Source organism: Indicator indicator, chromosome 16 (assembly GCF_027791375.1).
Source record: "Indicator indicator isolate 239-I01 chromosome 16, UM_Iind_1.1, whole genome shotgun sequence".
NCBI lineage: Eukaryota > Metazoa > Chordata > Aves > Piciformes > Indicatoridae > Indicator > Indicator indicator.
In genome coordinates, this window is record NC_072025.1 from 20,500,282 (window position 1) to 20,515,855 (window position 15,574).

At 46.4% G+C, this 15,574-nt stretch overlaps 1 protein-coding gene across 1 annotated transcript in view; it reads left to right on the forward strand.

Moving 5' to 3' along the window:
* Window positions 1-14,150, forward strand: part of SLCO3A1 (solute carrier organic anion transporter family member 3A1) — a 165,274-nt gene extending 151,124 nt beyond the window's left edge. Inside the window, exons 8-10 of the mRNA XM_054388085.1 lie at window positions 4,105-4,280; window positions 7,378-7,442; window positions 13,771-14,150. Of these exons, the coding sequence (XP_054244060.1) occupies window positions 4,105-4,280; window positions 7,378-7,442; window positions 13,771-14,150 (621 nt within the window). The remainder of the gene's footprint in view (window positions 1-4,104; window positions 4,281-7,377; window positions 7,443-13,770) is intronic.
* Window positions 14,151-15,574: the final 1,424 nt, after the last annotated feature.

Genomic DNA, 15,574 nt, shown 5'->3' on the forward strand with positions numbered 1-15,574 from the left:
GACCAAACCATCTCTGTGTAAAGATGTGGGGGATTTTTTTACAGTATCTTAACAACCTGCTTTTGCTATTTTTTTGCTGCTGAAATGCTAATGTCCTCTGAGTTACATTGAAAATGAGTGCCTGCTGCTCCTGTGGGTAGGAATTGGTGGGGTTCCTGCAGTTCTCAGTCTGTTCCTGGGGCTGTGCCAGGCACGGTGACCACTGCCACACTGCCTGCGTGGAGCCCCTGGAAGGTCAGCCTGGTCACAGTGACCATTTGTAGCTGCAGGGACATCAGTACTGACCACATGTAATTATCCCTCCATTACTTCATTCTTTGTTTTTGAAGGGACATCAAACCTCCTTTCCTGCCCTAAAGAGAGAGAATGCCTATGACTGTTGGTAAGCTGAGGTACAAGCTTGCTGCTAGCAAGTGCAGCCCAACAGACCAGACCACCTGGGAGCTCATCTTGCTTAAACCTCTCCTCAGTTCCCAGTCCAGCCCTGGAGGTGTAGGCATCCCTTGAAATAACAGTTTCAAACTGCCTCCAGCAACCCTGCAAGGGATTCCATGAGTGTGTGACACTGTTACCTCCTGCCCTTTTCCTCCTCCCAACAAGAGACCAGCCAACACCTGGGGTGACAGCATGATCGTTTTAACAAGAGCCCAGCTTGTACAGGGTGCACACAGTTCACTGAGCCCTTAGCAAGAACACAGCCTGAGTAGCCCATGGCTGGAATGACCTCACTGTGCAGTTCAAGGAAAGGCTCTGACTCCTCTGGAAGGGCCACAGTAATGAAAATTCAGCTCTGCTCCTTCAGTCTGCAGCTGCCTGACCTCATGCTCTGCAAGAGCAAACCTCTGAGCAGAAACCTCACTCTCCCTCACCCTCTCTCTTACTCATTCTTTCTTAGATTTTTTTTTTTTTTTGCCATCATCTTGGGGTTCTTTTCATCACTTTGTTTTGTAGGGGTTTTTTGCAGTAACATTTCAAACACAAATTAGTGAAGCAATAGCATCCTCTAGAAAGGGCCTTATGAAGAATTATGGACCAGTTTGGCCATGCAATGGCCCTGAGGCAAAGCCAAATTGCCAAACCAGGTTTTAAACCCATAATCCAGGTAATGAGCTGTCTAGAGGGTCTTGTGAATGTTATATGCTCGTGATGAGCCAAGGGTTGCGTTTTACTGAGACATAAAATTCTCTGAATGCTTTATTTAACTTTACTACATTGGATGTTTCTGACTGCCTCTCTCCAGTTTTCCTCTGTGAACAATTTCAGAGAGCAATGTGTAGTTCACTCAGTATTTTCTTTTTCATTTCTCCTTTCTTACTGAGCTGCTTGCAGAGCTGCACCTGTCCAGGCAGCTGTAGGGATATCGGTGTTGATAGGCAGAGCTCTGGTACCCTTAGGAATTTCTCTTTCAAGCCATTGCTGAGAGTGACCCTTGCCTATGAAGCCTTTGACCATGCATCTTGTTTGTCTGATGTTATTGCTTTTCTCACCCTTTTGGCTGGAGATGCATAAATTCCAGCCTGGCATTACTGCATCCAGTTCTGGTGTCCCCAGCATAAAAGGAACACAGAGCTGTTGGAGTGTGTCCAGAGGAGGCCACAAAGATGATCCAAGGGCTCTAACACCTCTGCTGTGAGGACAGGCTGAGGGAGCTGGGGTTGTGCAGCCTGGAGAAGAGAAGACTGCAGGGGGACCTTAGAGCTGCCTTCCAGTACCTGAAGGGATCCTCCAGGAAGGCTGCAGAGGAACTTTTCCTAGGGTGTCTAGAGACAGGACAGGGTTTGAAGCTGAGGAAGAGCAGGGTTAGACTGGATCTTGGGAAGAAGTTCTTCAGTGTGAGGGTGGTGAGACTCTGGAACAGGTTGTCCAGGGAGGCTGTGGCTGCCTCCTCTGTGGGGGTGTTCAAGGCCAGGCTGGACGATGCCTTGAGCAGCTGAGTCTAGTTGAGAGGTGTCCCTGCCTATGACAGGGAAGTTAAAGTAGATGATCTCTGATGTCCCTTCCAATCTAAACCACTCTATGATTACCATAATGACCTTTCACAGCTGTGCACTGAATTACCGGCCTGTCCCTTCCATGTCAGAGCCAGGGTGCAAAAAAAACCCAAGTAATTAAAAGTATATATGCATACATAATTACCCCAAACTCAGGCTGCTTCTAAAGGTGCAAACTCTGCATCTTTGCAGCTTCACATACACTTAGAAAATGTGGGTGTGCAAGATGCTGGGCAGTGGGAGGCTGTGATAATGTGTGGTTGAATGCAGTGAGGTTGCAGACAAGGGAATCTATAACAATTTGGCATGGGCAGCAAAAAGTTGCCTCTCCACAGGACAAAGGTAAAACTTTGTCTTTGATCTTTCCTTGTTTGATGTCTGTGAGTTGTACAGCATGTCAGGAATAAAAGATCAAAGATCTCCCAGGTAAGAATGAGGTGCAGCACTAAGCAGGCAGGTGTAGATACAAACTACTCCCGCTGCCTTGGGCTGGCACCTTGGTGCCAGATGGTTGAAAAAGCAGATTGAGGGGCACGTTTTTCAGGCAGTGGAGATGGGGACCTGGCTCGTAGGTTGTCAAAACCACACCCGTGGGAGGAGAATCTGCCCCACCATTACCAGAGACAGGTCCTTTCTCTCCATTGATGAGCCAGTTCTGCCTGTTTGCTGTGGTAGGAATTTTGTCCCGGCATTTTTCGGTGCAGGGCTGTGTCCAGGCTGGTTGCTAGCAATGCATTGCAGTAAGAGCCAGGAACTACAAATTCCTGTTGTCTCTGTGCAAACACCACCACAGTGGTGCTAATTGTCACCTTCTCGAAGCCTTCAAGTGGCAGCTTCTAACTCAACAGCTCAGGAATTTGTTAATTACTGTTTGCCAGCCCCAAAGGCACCTGCGTGTCTCCTCCAACTCTCCCGGACTTCTGCACTGCGGTCTCTCTTGGCCTCTGTGCACTTATTTGGAAGAAAATCATTTGACTCCTATGCAGAAGAAAGAAATTGGTGTCAGAAGGGCTGGAGTAGCATCCTGCAGATCCTTATCTGTGGAGGCAGTGAACCAGAAAGTGTGTTTTTGTAAGGTCCTAAGGGAAATCCAGCAGAAAAGCGAAGGAATTTCTGCTTGAAGTGGTAAAGGGGCAGAAGGGGGTGGAGCTTTAGCTGGTTTTCAATATGTTTTATTTTATGGCATTACTCCTCTTACAAAACATGTGACCTGCAAACCCAGCGGGCTGATGAAGACAAGCCATGAATCATTTATGATCCCTCCATTCTGAATTCGTTAAGGGATTTCTTGGTGCTATTGTGTGCCTTAATTGCACTGACATCCCCCACTCAGAAATTCAGGAGGATGAGTTGGGAAAGAAGGAAAAAAGAAAAAAGAAACAACCCAAATCCCTAAATCTGTGACTGGCAAACAAAGCTTCTTTTCACACCCTGCACTTGCTGGAGAGATCAAAGGAAAATGCAGTCCTTTTGGCCTTCTTCTGATCACATCTTGATAAAGTTCCTCCTGCCTGACTTCGACTTTTAGCTCAACACAAAACCCGCTGAACCAGATGTCATTTATTAGCCCCAGAGTGCATTTGAGTCCAGCAGTGTCTGTGCTGCCAAGCTGTGATAGTTCAGTTCTTGGTAAACCAAAGCACCCATCCTGGATGGCTCCTTCCCAGAATTCAGGACCCTGGAAGCTGGCACCAAACCCACAGCCAAGAGCCAGGCTGCAGACCTACCTGCTTCTAATGTACTTCAGTGCCATTGCAACAGCCAAGAGGGTGGAGGTAAATAAGAAAGTAATTAGAACCATAATTTGGGGAACTTCCTTGTCTCAGGGACATAGATTGTTTCTTTATTCTCCTCCAAAGGGGTATAACTTGGCAATAATTTTGTGGCAGTGACATTTATGGGAGAGAGTTGAAAGGAGCAGAAGAAAAGAAACAAGCCAAGGGACAGCTTTCCCTTGCTGGTAGCATGCATCAGAGTTGAAATTCTTTCCAGCCCCTTCTGAAATGAGCACTTAGTGAGGATGCTGAGCTGCTGTTACTGCAGCCCTGTCACCATGGGTGGGTGGTGGGGACCATGTCCCTCCCCTCTGCTGATCCGCTGTGCTCACCTGCAGAACCTGAGCGGCTGCTCGTGCCTCACCTCGCTCCCCGCCGAGAACGCCACCGTTGTTCCCGGCAAGTGCCCTAGCCCCGGCTGCGAAGAGGCCTTCCTGACATTCCTCTGTGTGATGTGTGTCTGCAGCATGATCGGGGCCATGGCGCAGACACCCTCTGTCATCATACTCATCAGGTGAGACTGCTGCCAGCAGCAACCCATCAGTCCCGTGGGGCTGCTCCTGGGGTGGGAGCAGGGCTGGGGTGGGGCGTGGGGTACCGCTGGAGGAGCTGCAGGGAGCCGAGGGAGCAACTCCTGTCCCTAGATCCAGGAATGAGCTCAATCTCTGCTCAAGCCATCACAAAATCCTCCTTTGACCAAGCCCTCTGTGGCAGAGACACCTTGAAAAGATCAAAAGATGTAGAACCTCCTTAGCAAACGAGGAGCTATGGGCACAGGCTTTCTCATATGTTACTGCCCTTGCATGCAGGCAGGAGTAGAGGTTGTGAAAGCCCAAATAGTCCTACCTGAATTTCAGCCCCATTGTTTCAGGTGTTAATTAAACCATTTTCTCCCTAGGCCACTCTTTTGCTTGGTAGCCCCTCATTCATCCCTGGCGTGGCCCCACCAAGTTCAGTGCTTACAGCGCTGACCTGATAGGCTATGGGAACTGCATGAGTACACCTTTGGTAAAATGTGAGTGAGGAGGGACTGGGCTTGCAAACCAAGAAGATCCCTGCAGGGATGCGACAAAGAAAGGTGCAGGGTTGTTGTTACCAAGGCTGGGATTAGCATGCAAAGGGTTCAGCTTCTAGTCCAGGAAGTAAGGATGTTCTAGCTGCATCAGGAAAGGGGCAGAATTGCAGCCCCATGTTCTCAGCACACAATGGCCTCTTAAGATACCTTTAGAGGTGGCCTGGAGATCATAGAAACCATGGCAAAATGAAAGACTGCAGCAAAGGCTACCTTTGGTGAATACCCCCATGGCTAGAGTTTAACTTCTCTCACCCTGGACCAAGTCCAAGGACAGAAGGAAGGTTGTAAGTCTGAAGGACATCGCTGAGTCGAACCAAAATGAAGAGGTGAGCAGAAGTAGCTGATTCAAATAACTGACCTTGTGTTATTTCCAGACACACGGAACACTTCACCTTATGATATGCATATAGATCTCAGCCCACGTTGATCCAGAATTACTTATCTGTCCAGGCTGTCACTTGCTGAGAATAATAACCAGAGGCATAATAGCAGATCCATTCTGCTGCCTGGAAAATTCCAATACAATTCAATCAATAAGGTCCGTATTAGAAGCACACTCTTGAGTGGATCTTGGGCAGAACAGCTCTGTGAGGGCATGTCTCCCTGCAGGATATGAAATGAGATATTCCACCTACTAGTTCCTTTCTCTCTTTGCATCCACAGTAGCCAAAGGGAAATCAAATTTCTGGTGATAAATACTGTGGCAAAAGAAATTTGAAGTTTGAAGTGTTCTTTGTTCAAGGGAGCTGCCAGCACCTGTAGGATCCTGAATGAAGATGTCTTTCTGTCAGCTTCAAATGAGATAAACCAGTGGCCAGCCAGGGAGAGGAATACAAGGGAATAAGAAAAGTGAAGGGAATATTAAAAATATTCAGCTCACAGCTGTAGGAAATAAACAGTTCACACATGCATACAGTTCTCCCCTCAGAATCACTGATAGCTCCCAAAATTGCCCAGGGAAGAGCTCTTCATCTCATGCTCTTTTGCCAGTTGCCATCTTGGATTGCTAAAAGAAAGTTTTGGTGTATGAGTGTGTCCCTGGTGTCCACGGCAGTGACACGTGCCTATGGTTAGCTTAAAAATGAACTTTGGCGTCTACAAATTAGATGTCTTGTCTAGGAAACTCATTTGTTCACTGCTGTAGCTGGTGAGAAAAGGAGGTGCCTCCAGGTGGCAACTTTTGCTCCACCCTAAGGTGTGGGGATTTGCTTTGGTCTTAACAACAAAAAGGTGGACTGATGGGCACCACTGCCAATGAAAAACCCACTGTGACTATTTCACATAGTCATCTACTTTTTTCCATAGCATAAACTTTCATATTCCTCCTGTTTCCTTCATTCCCCACCCTACTGTAGAATCTTATTTGAGCCAAGGCATTAATCACTGGAACATTTTTCAAAGGGTAGGTGCTTCATGGCATAAAGACTTTATGTCAAGCCTGGGAATCTGCCTGAAAACTCTGCTGACATTCAGCCAGAGGTCACAGGCTGCATGCAGGGCTCCTGGTATGATGTACCATGGCCAGTGTAACATGTGGGATGAGGGCAGGTGATCAGAATGTTCTTCTCAAAACTCATTTCTCTGTCTTTCTGCTTTGTTGCCTGATGCCCATCCAATGTATTTATGTGGAGGACCACCACTGTCACTTGTGGGGGCCACTAGCTGTGCTGCCTGCAGGCCTTCGTGAGGAACTCATAGAAGAGACAGCTTAGGCCTTCAAAGTTCCCCTGTGTGATGAATCTATTCACATGGGGATCAGTGTCCTGCTTTCCCAGCCTTTATATACTGCGGGAAATAAAAATGCTATTATAAGGCTTAAGACCGAATTAATGATTCCTGAAATTCCAAAGGCTTTGCTGTGCCTACACCCAAGAGGATGACTTTTAGCCAGTAACATCCTTGAGCTAAGCAAATCAGAAAGCCAGGATTCATGTTTTTTTAAAGCACTTTTGCAGCATAACATTGATGTGATAGAGTGGGTTGGGTTTGTAGGAAAAGGCAGCACAACCATTGTCTTCCCAGCATTAAAAAAGTTCATATGCTAAAGTCATGCCCATGAGAAGTAGTCTCCTTAAGCATGTCTCACTGGGAGGCTCAACTGAACAAGCTGACTTGAACCTTTTGGTCTGCCATCCTCTTTTCTCTCTCTTGTTCCCAGTCTTCTGGGAAGTTTCAGAACAAGAAGTTTTCTCTTCATCAATTCTCAACAGCTGGAGCCTCGAAAGCATGATAGGGAGCTTGTAAATGATGATTTACTAGGATGGGAATTTCATTGTTCCCCATCCAACAACAAGATTAGCTGTTGTTATTAATGACTTAGCTAAATTCCTGAACCCATCACCAATGCAATTACTTTTGGGGCTGTAGGCAGTTCAGACGAAGGAAGACGAGAAAAAGAAAAAACCATTAATGACTTTTCTAAGAGGTGGTGGTGGCGGTGGCATCCTGACTGACAGCAGAGAGTGGCCACAGGGTCTGTTAATCAAAGCAGAACAAGAAGAATCGATTTCACTCTCTCCCTCCTTCCTCCCTACAGAACCGTGAGCCCTGAACTCAAGTCGTACGCTCTGGGGGTGCTTTTCCTGCTTCTCCGTTTGCTAGGTAGGTACAAAAATTTCATCTGCTTCTTTCCCATCTTTTCCTTCCTCCTGGAAAACTGTATTTTTAACATGCAAAAGTTGATTTCTACTCCGTGCAGCGCTGTGATTGTCTTGAGTGTGGTGGTCTGACCCAGCATGGTCTTAGCGCTCTCTGGGAAGGCTCTCACGTCAAGGCTCTTGAAGGCACTTTCCTGCCCTTTGAATGGTGCTAATGGAAGAAAATGTAATGCTGCTTGAGAAATGACCATTTCTGCCCTGGTCCCACACAGCCAGTGACTCTTCTGTAGCTGCTATTAACATGTCAGCAGCTTGCAAAATTGCTGCTGCCTTGCCTGTTGCTGAAGCAGAGGCAGATGTGTTTTCATCCTTCCTTCAGGGACAGAACGTGTGTTTTGTGGGGTGCTTGGCCTCTCCTTTGTGTCTCCTGGAAATGGAGACAGTGAAATGAGCCAGGCTGAGTCCTTGTATCCTCCTATGGGTTAACATCACATTGGCAAGCATGTGGCCATTCCTCTGGTCCAGTATGTGCTTCTCGTGTGAATTACAAGGACACCCTGAGCTGTTACTTAACCACTTCTTGTTTTCTGAGTGGAAGATTCTTTATTTTTTTCCCTCTTTTGAAGAGATGGCTCCGTATTTTAAAGCCTCTGTATTTCTGCTCATTAATCTCAATGATTCAGAGCAAAATCCTCTCTGATCCATCACTGTGTGGGCCCATCTCATGAGTGGGGTTTTCCCCTTGTTGTGGAGGGGGAATTTACTTCTGGATTTTTTACAGCAGGGCGTGAGCAATACTTTCCCTGAATTGACCACCCTGCTATCAAAGAAATCAGCTGGAGAGTAAAAAGCCAGCTCAGAGGATGTAGCAAAGCACTAGGAAGTAGGGGACCAAAAATCCAACAGTACCATTCATTGCTTGGAATAAATGATCTCATTTATTTACTCTTTTTTTTTTTTGTAATGACTTATTCCCCATTAGCTGGAATGAACATGGTGGTCCCAGACCAGGTTACAATAAAGCCAGTTAGATTTTCATTACTTTTGCTGAGGTAACTGCAGTCATAAAGAAAATTCTTTCCTGTGATTTTATGTAGAGCTCAGATAGCTCAGAGGGAAGCTTTTGGGTTGACATAGGTCAGCTCTGGTTCAAGCCTTGCAAAGACAGCTTTTTCTTTAGCTGTTGGGGCTGCTCTTGGGCTTTGGCCTGTCTTCAGCTCTTGTTGGCTGAATGTGAAGTGTCAGCAGGCAAGTGTGCAAGGAGGATGGCTCTGGGCTGTTGTTCCCAAAGGGAAAAACACTCAAGGGTAAAGGTTGTCTCCTTTTTTTTTTTTTTTCCCTTTCAAAGCAGAGAAACCTTCTGAGATAGTGGCATCTTGAATTCCTCCAAAACCAGGCTCCGGCCTCTACACTGAAGCTGAATGAATTTGGTTTTGTCTTGTAATACAGCCACCACAGTGAGAATTTAAACTCAGATTGTTGTATGTTGCTCTGTCACAAAGGAACTCCCATGAAATAAGACAAACCATCCCAAAGCATATCAGCAGAGGAGCTTAAACGCACAGAAGATGAAGAGAAAAGTACTTTGCAATATGAGCAAGGGTATCCAAATTTCACCCTTAACAACATAAGGCTTGAGAATAGCTTCACTGATTTATTTTAAAAGCTTTTCAGTTCACCTTTAAGCTTTGACTTAAGACAAGAGTGATAATAGCTGCTTCTTGGACCAAAGGAGGGTATTAAATACAGGAAGGATGAGACCCGGAGGTGCAATTGGAGCTAATAGGTTTCAGTAAGACAGAAGCAGCTTTTTTTATACAGCCCTGTAGTTTCTGCAATTATTTATATATATATATCAGAAATTTCTGCAGCACTTTGCAGTAAGAGCTCAGACATGATTGAATCTCTTTAATATTCACTGTAATAACATGAAACAAGACCGAACTCTCCTGGTGTCCTCCTGGGTGTATTATCTTGTTCCATAGGAATTCTTATGTGAAAGGGAAGTTTCCTCCTCTAAAGTGCAGTTTCTCCAAGAAGAGGTAAAGCAGTGCTGTTGGAGCCAAAGGCTTGGAGGGGAAATGTCTGCAATGGCAAAGAGATTTAGACTTGCAAGATCCCAGACACATCATTTCTGGATGGTGTTCACCACACATCACCAAGCAAAGCCTCTGCTTACCAGGGTGCTTCCTTTTGTTTTTCTTCCAAGCCTATGTTGCTGTCTCCCTTCTTCCAACATGACCAAAAGGATGTGTTTCTCTCAGAAGGTCTTCCCAGTCTGTGGTGCAGCCCTTGAACTCCCACATCTCACAGAGTCTAGGCACTGAGTTGTTGCTGTCACTTGTCCCCTCCTCTGGCAAAAATAACCTGAAACACTCACTGGTTCCTTAAAAAATTTTCATGTATTTTTCTTTAAGATTCCACACCTGTGTCTGCATCCATATAGGTATAGCTTTGGAGTTCAGGTAAACAGGCTCTTCCTCAAGCCTTATGAAGAACTGTTTTACAATAAGAGCAGTGAAACACTGGCACAAGTTGCCCAGAGAAGGTGGTAGAAGCCCTGTTCCCACACACATTCAAGGTCAGATTTGACAGGGCTTGGAGCAGCCTCCTCTAGTTGAAGATGAGAGCAGCCCAGCAGAAAAGGCCTTGGGGATGCTGGTGGATGAGAAGCTGGACATGAGTCAACAGTGTGCCCCTGCAGCCCAGAAGGCAACTCATATCCTGGGCCACATCAAAAGAAGAGTGGCCAGCAGATGCAGAGAGGTGATTCTACCACTTTGCTCTGCTCTGTTGAGACCTCACCTGGAGTACTACATCCATCTCTGGAGAGCTCAACCCTGGAAGGGCATGGACCTGATGGAGTGGTGGGTCCAGAGGAGGCCACAAAAATTGTGAGGGAGCTGGAGCACCTCTGCTATGAGGACAGGCTGAGGGAGCTGGAGTTGTTCAGTCTGGAGAAGAGAAGGCTCCAGGGAGACCTAATAGCAGCCTGCCAGTACCTGAAGGGGGCTACAAGAAGGCTGCAGAGGGACTGTTTGCAAAGGCCTGGGGTGAAAGGATGAGGAGCAATGGTTTGAAATTTGAGAAGAGTAGATTTACATGGGATCTGACAAAGAAGTTTGTGACTATGAGGGTAGTGGAATGCTGGAACAGGTTGTCCAGGGAGATAGTTGAGGCCCCATCCCTAGAGATATTCAAGGTCAGGCTCAATCAGGCTCTGAGCAGCCTGATCTAGTAGAGGATATCCCTGCTCACTGCAGTGGAGTTGGACTTGGATGACCATTCCATGACTCTAATTGCCAGGACAAATTATCTTGAAAACATGGAAAGCCATCTGAAGCCAGCAGATGGGGATGATGGCTCTCTCTGAAGTTCAGCCTATACATCCTCAAAGCTGTGTGTCAGCACCTCAGCATGTTAGCCAACAGGGGCTCATGCTTCCAAATCCTGATCCAAATGCAGTTTTTGCTTAGTCCAGGAAGCATGTGGCTCCTGCCTCCTTGGGCACTGCCAAAATTGGACATTACCTGCTTAGGTGGCACCCAGCACCCATGCACACAAACTGTATTCAGCAAAGCAGTCCTTTTGCTTTTGTCTGTCAGGAGCCCAGCTGGATTTTGAAATTCCAGGTTGAGTGTGTGGCTGTCCACAGGTTTAAAAAACAAACAAACACACACACACAAACCCCACCAGCCTGCAACTCCCAGCCATTGAAATGAGAAACACAGGGAGCTGACACTGACATTTTTCTCCAGAACATATTCAGGTTTTGAGATGTGATGGCTGGAACTAGTGTTTCCATACAGAAGATTGTCTTGCTTTTCCATCATCTGTTTTTTATCTGCTACATTTGTGCTATTAATGACTGGTTAAAAGGAGAACCACGAGCCCATATAGCCTTTCTTAACTCCTGCATTCATTAACATACAAAGGAGATCAAACAAAATCTGAAGAGTACTAGTCACTGACAAAATAAAATAAAGACATCTCAGGTAGCACAGGGAACAGTGAAGACAACCAATTTATTTGTAGTCCTAGGAAGTGTGTCATGGATGTCACTATTTGTTCATGAGAAGCTGAAGGAAAGTATCTCTCTTTTTTTTGTGTGTGTGTGGAAATCCAGGTTAATGATGAAACTGGATCCTAGATAAAACACTTCTCTGTCTGGAAACTGCAGGCTTTGTGTCTGTTTGTCAGTGTGTGTATTTATAGTCTCAGGCAGCACAGCACCTCGGGCTGCAGTGATGCTGCTGAGGGCATGTTGTGCCTACCTGCTGTTGGATTTCAGGAGACACCACTCTCCCCTTTGCTTGCTGTCTTAACCTACAGCAAGGGTTTTATCAGTCAAGGGGTTTTCCAGGGTTTATCCACTTCCCCCCCATACATACAGCAGAAGGAAGGACTGTAGAGTATGTAGAACAGCCACATTTTCTTCTGAGTGCTGCACATTCAATGGACCAGGGCGGAATGCAAAGCTGGCCTCTGGATGTCCTAATCACCATCGGGGCAATGGGAAATGGGGGGGCCTCTGCAATATCCCCATAGGATGGGGATAAGGAGAGAAGAAAAACATCTCTTTTTATTAGTTAAATGAGATTGGAGTGATTGCTTTGCTGTAAGATTGCAGCTCTGCTGTAGACTGTGATTGAGAAATGCTTATCAGTAGTTAGTGCAGTGGCTGTGGGAGAGTCCTGCTGTGATGTTTCATTTAATGACAAATTATCCCTGCTTTTCAGATTTAAACTTCGACATCTATCAGAGGCTGTTGTTTATTTTCCTTAGACCTAGAGGAAACTTTCTTCTGTGTCAGGGGAAGGTCGAAAACTAGACCTCAGGGCCTCAGCTGATGTCAAGCTCTGGAGTTCTATGACATCCTTCAGGTGAACACCCCAGAGTGCTGAATTGCCAACATCTAAACAGAGCAAGCTGTGAGGCTGCCCTCCTCCTCTTTCATTTACCCCTCCACTCAGTCTCATTAGGCAAATGAGAAGCTTAATAAAAGCCACTTAAACTTGAGAAAAATCCTTCCTTCGTGTTGGTATCAGCAGGAACGTCATCTGTAGATGTCAAATCCAAGCTAAAAACTCATCCACAGACTTTGTTTAGGTCAATTTAAAACATTAAAACTTAGACTCACAGCCTGCAGCTGGGACCATTAACTTTGATAAAGCATCCTCTCTTCCCATTCTCTGCCATAAAGACCATAAAAACATACAATCACAGAATTGTCAGGGTTGGAAGGGACCTCAAGGATCATCTAGTTCCAACCCCCCCTCCTTCCATCATGGCCAGGGATACTTTCCACTAGATCAGGTTGCCCAGAGCCATATCCAGCCTGGCCTTAATAAATTCCAGGGATGGGGCTTCCACCACCATTTTAGGCAACCTGTTCCAGTGTCTATATCTCATGGAAAGCTTACCCAGACCTTCCAACCACAACAAACAAGGTTTACATTGATCCTGAGGGTGAAACACAGGGTCACAGGATGTTAGGGGTTGGAAGGGACCTCTGGAGATCTTCCAGTCCAACTCCTCTGCTGGAGCAGGACCATAGAATCTAGCACAGGTCACACAGGAACATATCCAGACAGGGCTTGAAAGTCTCCAGAGAAGGAGACTCCACAACCTCCCTGGGCAGTCTGTTCCAGGGCTCCATCACCCTTACTGTAAAGAAGTTTCTCCTCATGTTGAGGTGAAACCTTCTATGTTCCAAGTTTGTATCCATTATTCCTTGTCTTATCACTGTGCACCACCAAAAAGAGCTTGGCCTGCTCCACTTGCCCCCCACCCCTCAGATATTGATAGCCATTGATCAGATCCCCTGTCAACCTTCTCTTCTCCAGACTAACCAGCCCCAGGGCTCTCAGTCTCTCTTCACAGGAGAGAGGCTCAAGTCCCCTAAGCATCCTTGTGACTCTCCATTGGGCTCTCTCCAGCAGGTCTCTGTCTCTCACCATGAAAGTATTGAGAGCCTGGAATGGGTTGTCCAGGGAGGTGGTTGAGGCCCCATCCCTGGAGGTGTTTAAGGCCAGGCTGGATGAGGCTCTGGCCAGCCTGATGTAGTGTGAGGTGTCCCTGCCCATGGCAGGGGGGTTGGATGATCCTTGTGGTCCCTTCCAACCCTGACTGATTCTATGATTTTATGATTCTCTTGAACTGGGAAGCCCAAAACTGGACACAATACCCCAAGTGTGGTCTCAGCAGTGCAGAGCAGAGGGGGAGAAGAACCTCCCTAGCCCTGCTGGCCGCACTGTTCTTGATGCCCTCAGCAAAGCCACTTTGCTGCCCCAACAGCCCTGCCTCATGGTTTGTCTCACTTCTTTTGGCAGGTTTTATCCCACCTCCGCTGATCTTCGGGGCCGGGATCGACTCCACCTGCCTGTTCTGGAGCACGTTCTGTGGGGAGCAAGGAGCCTGCGTGCTCTACGACAACGTGGTCTACAGATACCTGTACGTCAGCATCGCCATCGCCCTCAAGTCCTTCGCCTTCATCCTGTACACCACCACCTGGCAGTGCTTGAGGAAGAACTATAAAAGATACATCAAGAACCACGAAGGTGGTCTCAGCACTAGTGAGTTTTTTGCCTCTACTCTCACCCTAGACAATCTGGGGCGGGACTCGGTGCCCCAAAACCAATCACATAGGACAAAATTTATCTATAACCTGGAAGATCACGAGTGGTGTGAAAATATGGAGTCTGTTTTATAGTGACTGTGGAGGGGTGAACTGCGCTGATAACTCAAGGGTCCTTTTTGATAAGAACAAGAGGAGGTCACGAACGGCGAAACACACCTGCGAAATGGCAGCGGCAACACAGGAAACTTTGGGCTTTTTCTCAAAGTCAGACCCAGCCAGGGCTCTGGAGAGAGCACCATCTTCTCATGGGATCACTTGTGACACCCTGCAGGGCGCTGGGGAAAGCAGGCAGCCGCTGTGGCTGGGTGCCAGCCCCTTTGATGACAGTACGAGCTTCCACGACGGGCATCTGCGGAGGTTCACGGGAGAGCTCAGCAAATGGACAGGCTTGGGCATGAGGCGTAGAGAAAGCAAGGTGATAGCAGCGAGGTGATAACAGCAATGCTGGAACAGGCGTTTGCAGTTGCAAACAGGGTTCCAGGGATCCGTGGAGCAGGCAGCTTGAAGGCTTAGCCAGTCTGGGTGCTGTTCAGACACACTGCGCTCTGTGGTGGCAAAGAGGGAGCGGTGCTGGAGTTGTTCCACCAGTCACACTCTGTCACCAGCCTCCCAGTCCACAATAAATACCTTGAAAGATGCTGGAAACCTTCCAGGTTGCGAGCAATGCTGTCAGAGGTATCCAAGTCCTTCCAGCCCAGGCTTATTCACAGATTGGAGCTTGGTGGCTGTCTGTGAATAGCTGTACTCAGATCTCTCCAACCCAGCAAAGTTCAAGGCTCACACTTTGCCAAACGTGCTGTCATTTTTTAAAGGGGGATGAATTCCAAATACTTGTCTCTGTAGTCCTCTAATAAGATGATTTTTTTTTAATTATTTTATTATTTAAACTTATTTTCCAATCTATGTTAACCCTTAAATTGCTGACACTTCACACCCCCACCTCGCCTCCATAGGCAGGATTTATTATTGCTAGTTTGGGGAAGGATCCAATTTTAAGTCACCCAAACATGATGTGACTCAAGGGGTTTGTTTAATCCTCTGCAGTTTTGTTTTGTTTTGTTTTTTTTTATCCATCCATAAGCCTTCATTCTAAGATGCTACCAAGCCAATGAAGACACATAATATGTTTTTAAAGAAAGAGAACAAATGCACTGTGTCTCTAGAAAAAAAAAACCAACAATTGTCAGTTGGAGAATGAGAGATAATGTGATGATTTACATAATATAGTTTTGGGGGTTTGGGGTTTTTTTCCTATTCTATGTGACTCAGTGAATTACATATATATGGAGAGTCTGTTTATGTTCTCTCCAGTTTTTAAAGATATATAGATATATATATATATAATTTGCAATCTAGAAATTGTGTGGTGGATGTTTTCTTTAAGTGTGTTTGTGTGTGTGTGTGTGTATAAGATGAAAGGAATTCTGACCTTAATCCTTCAACCCACACAATTGATTTTTTTTTTATTATTACTTTTCTTTTCACCTGAGAAATTC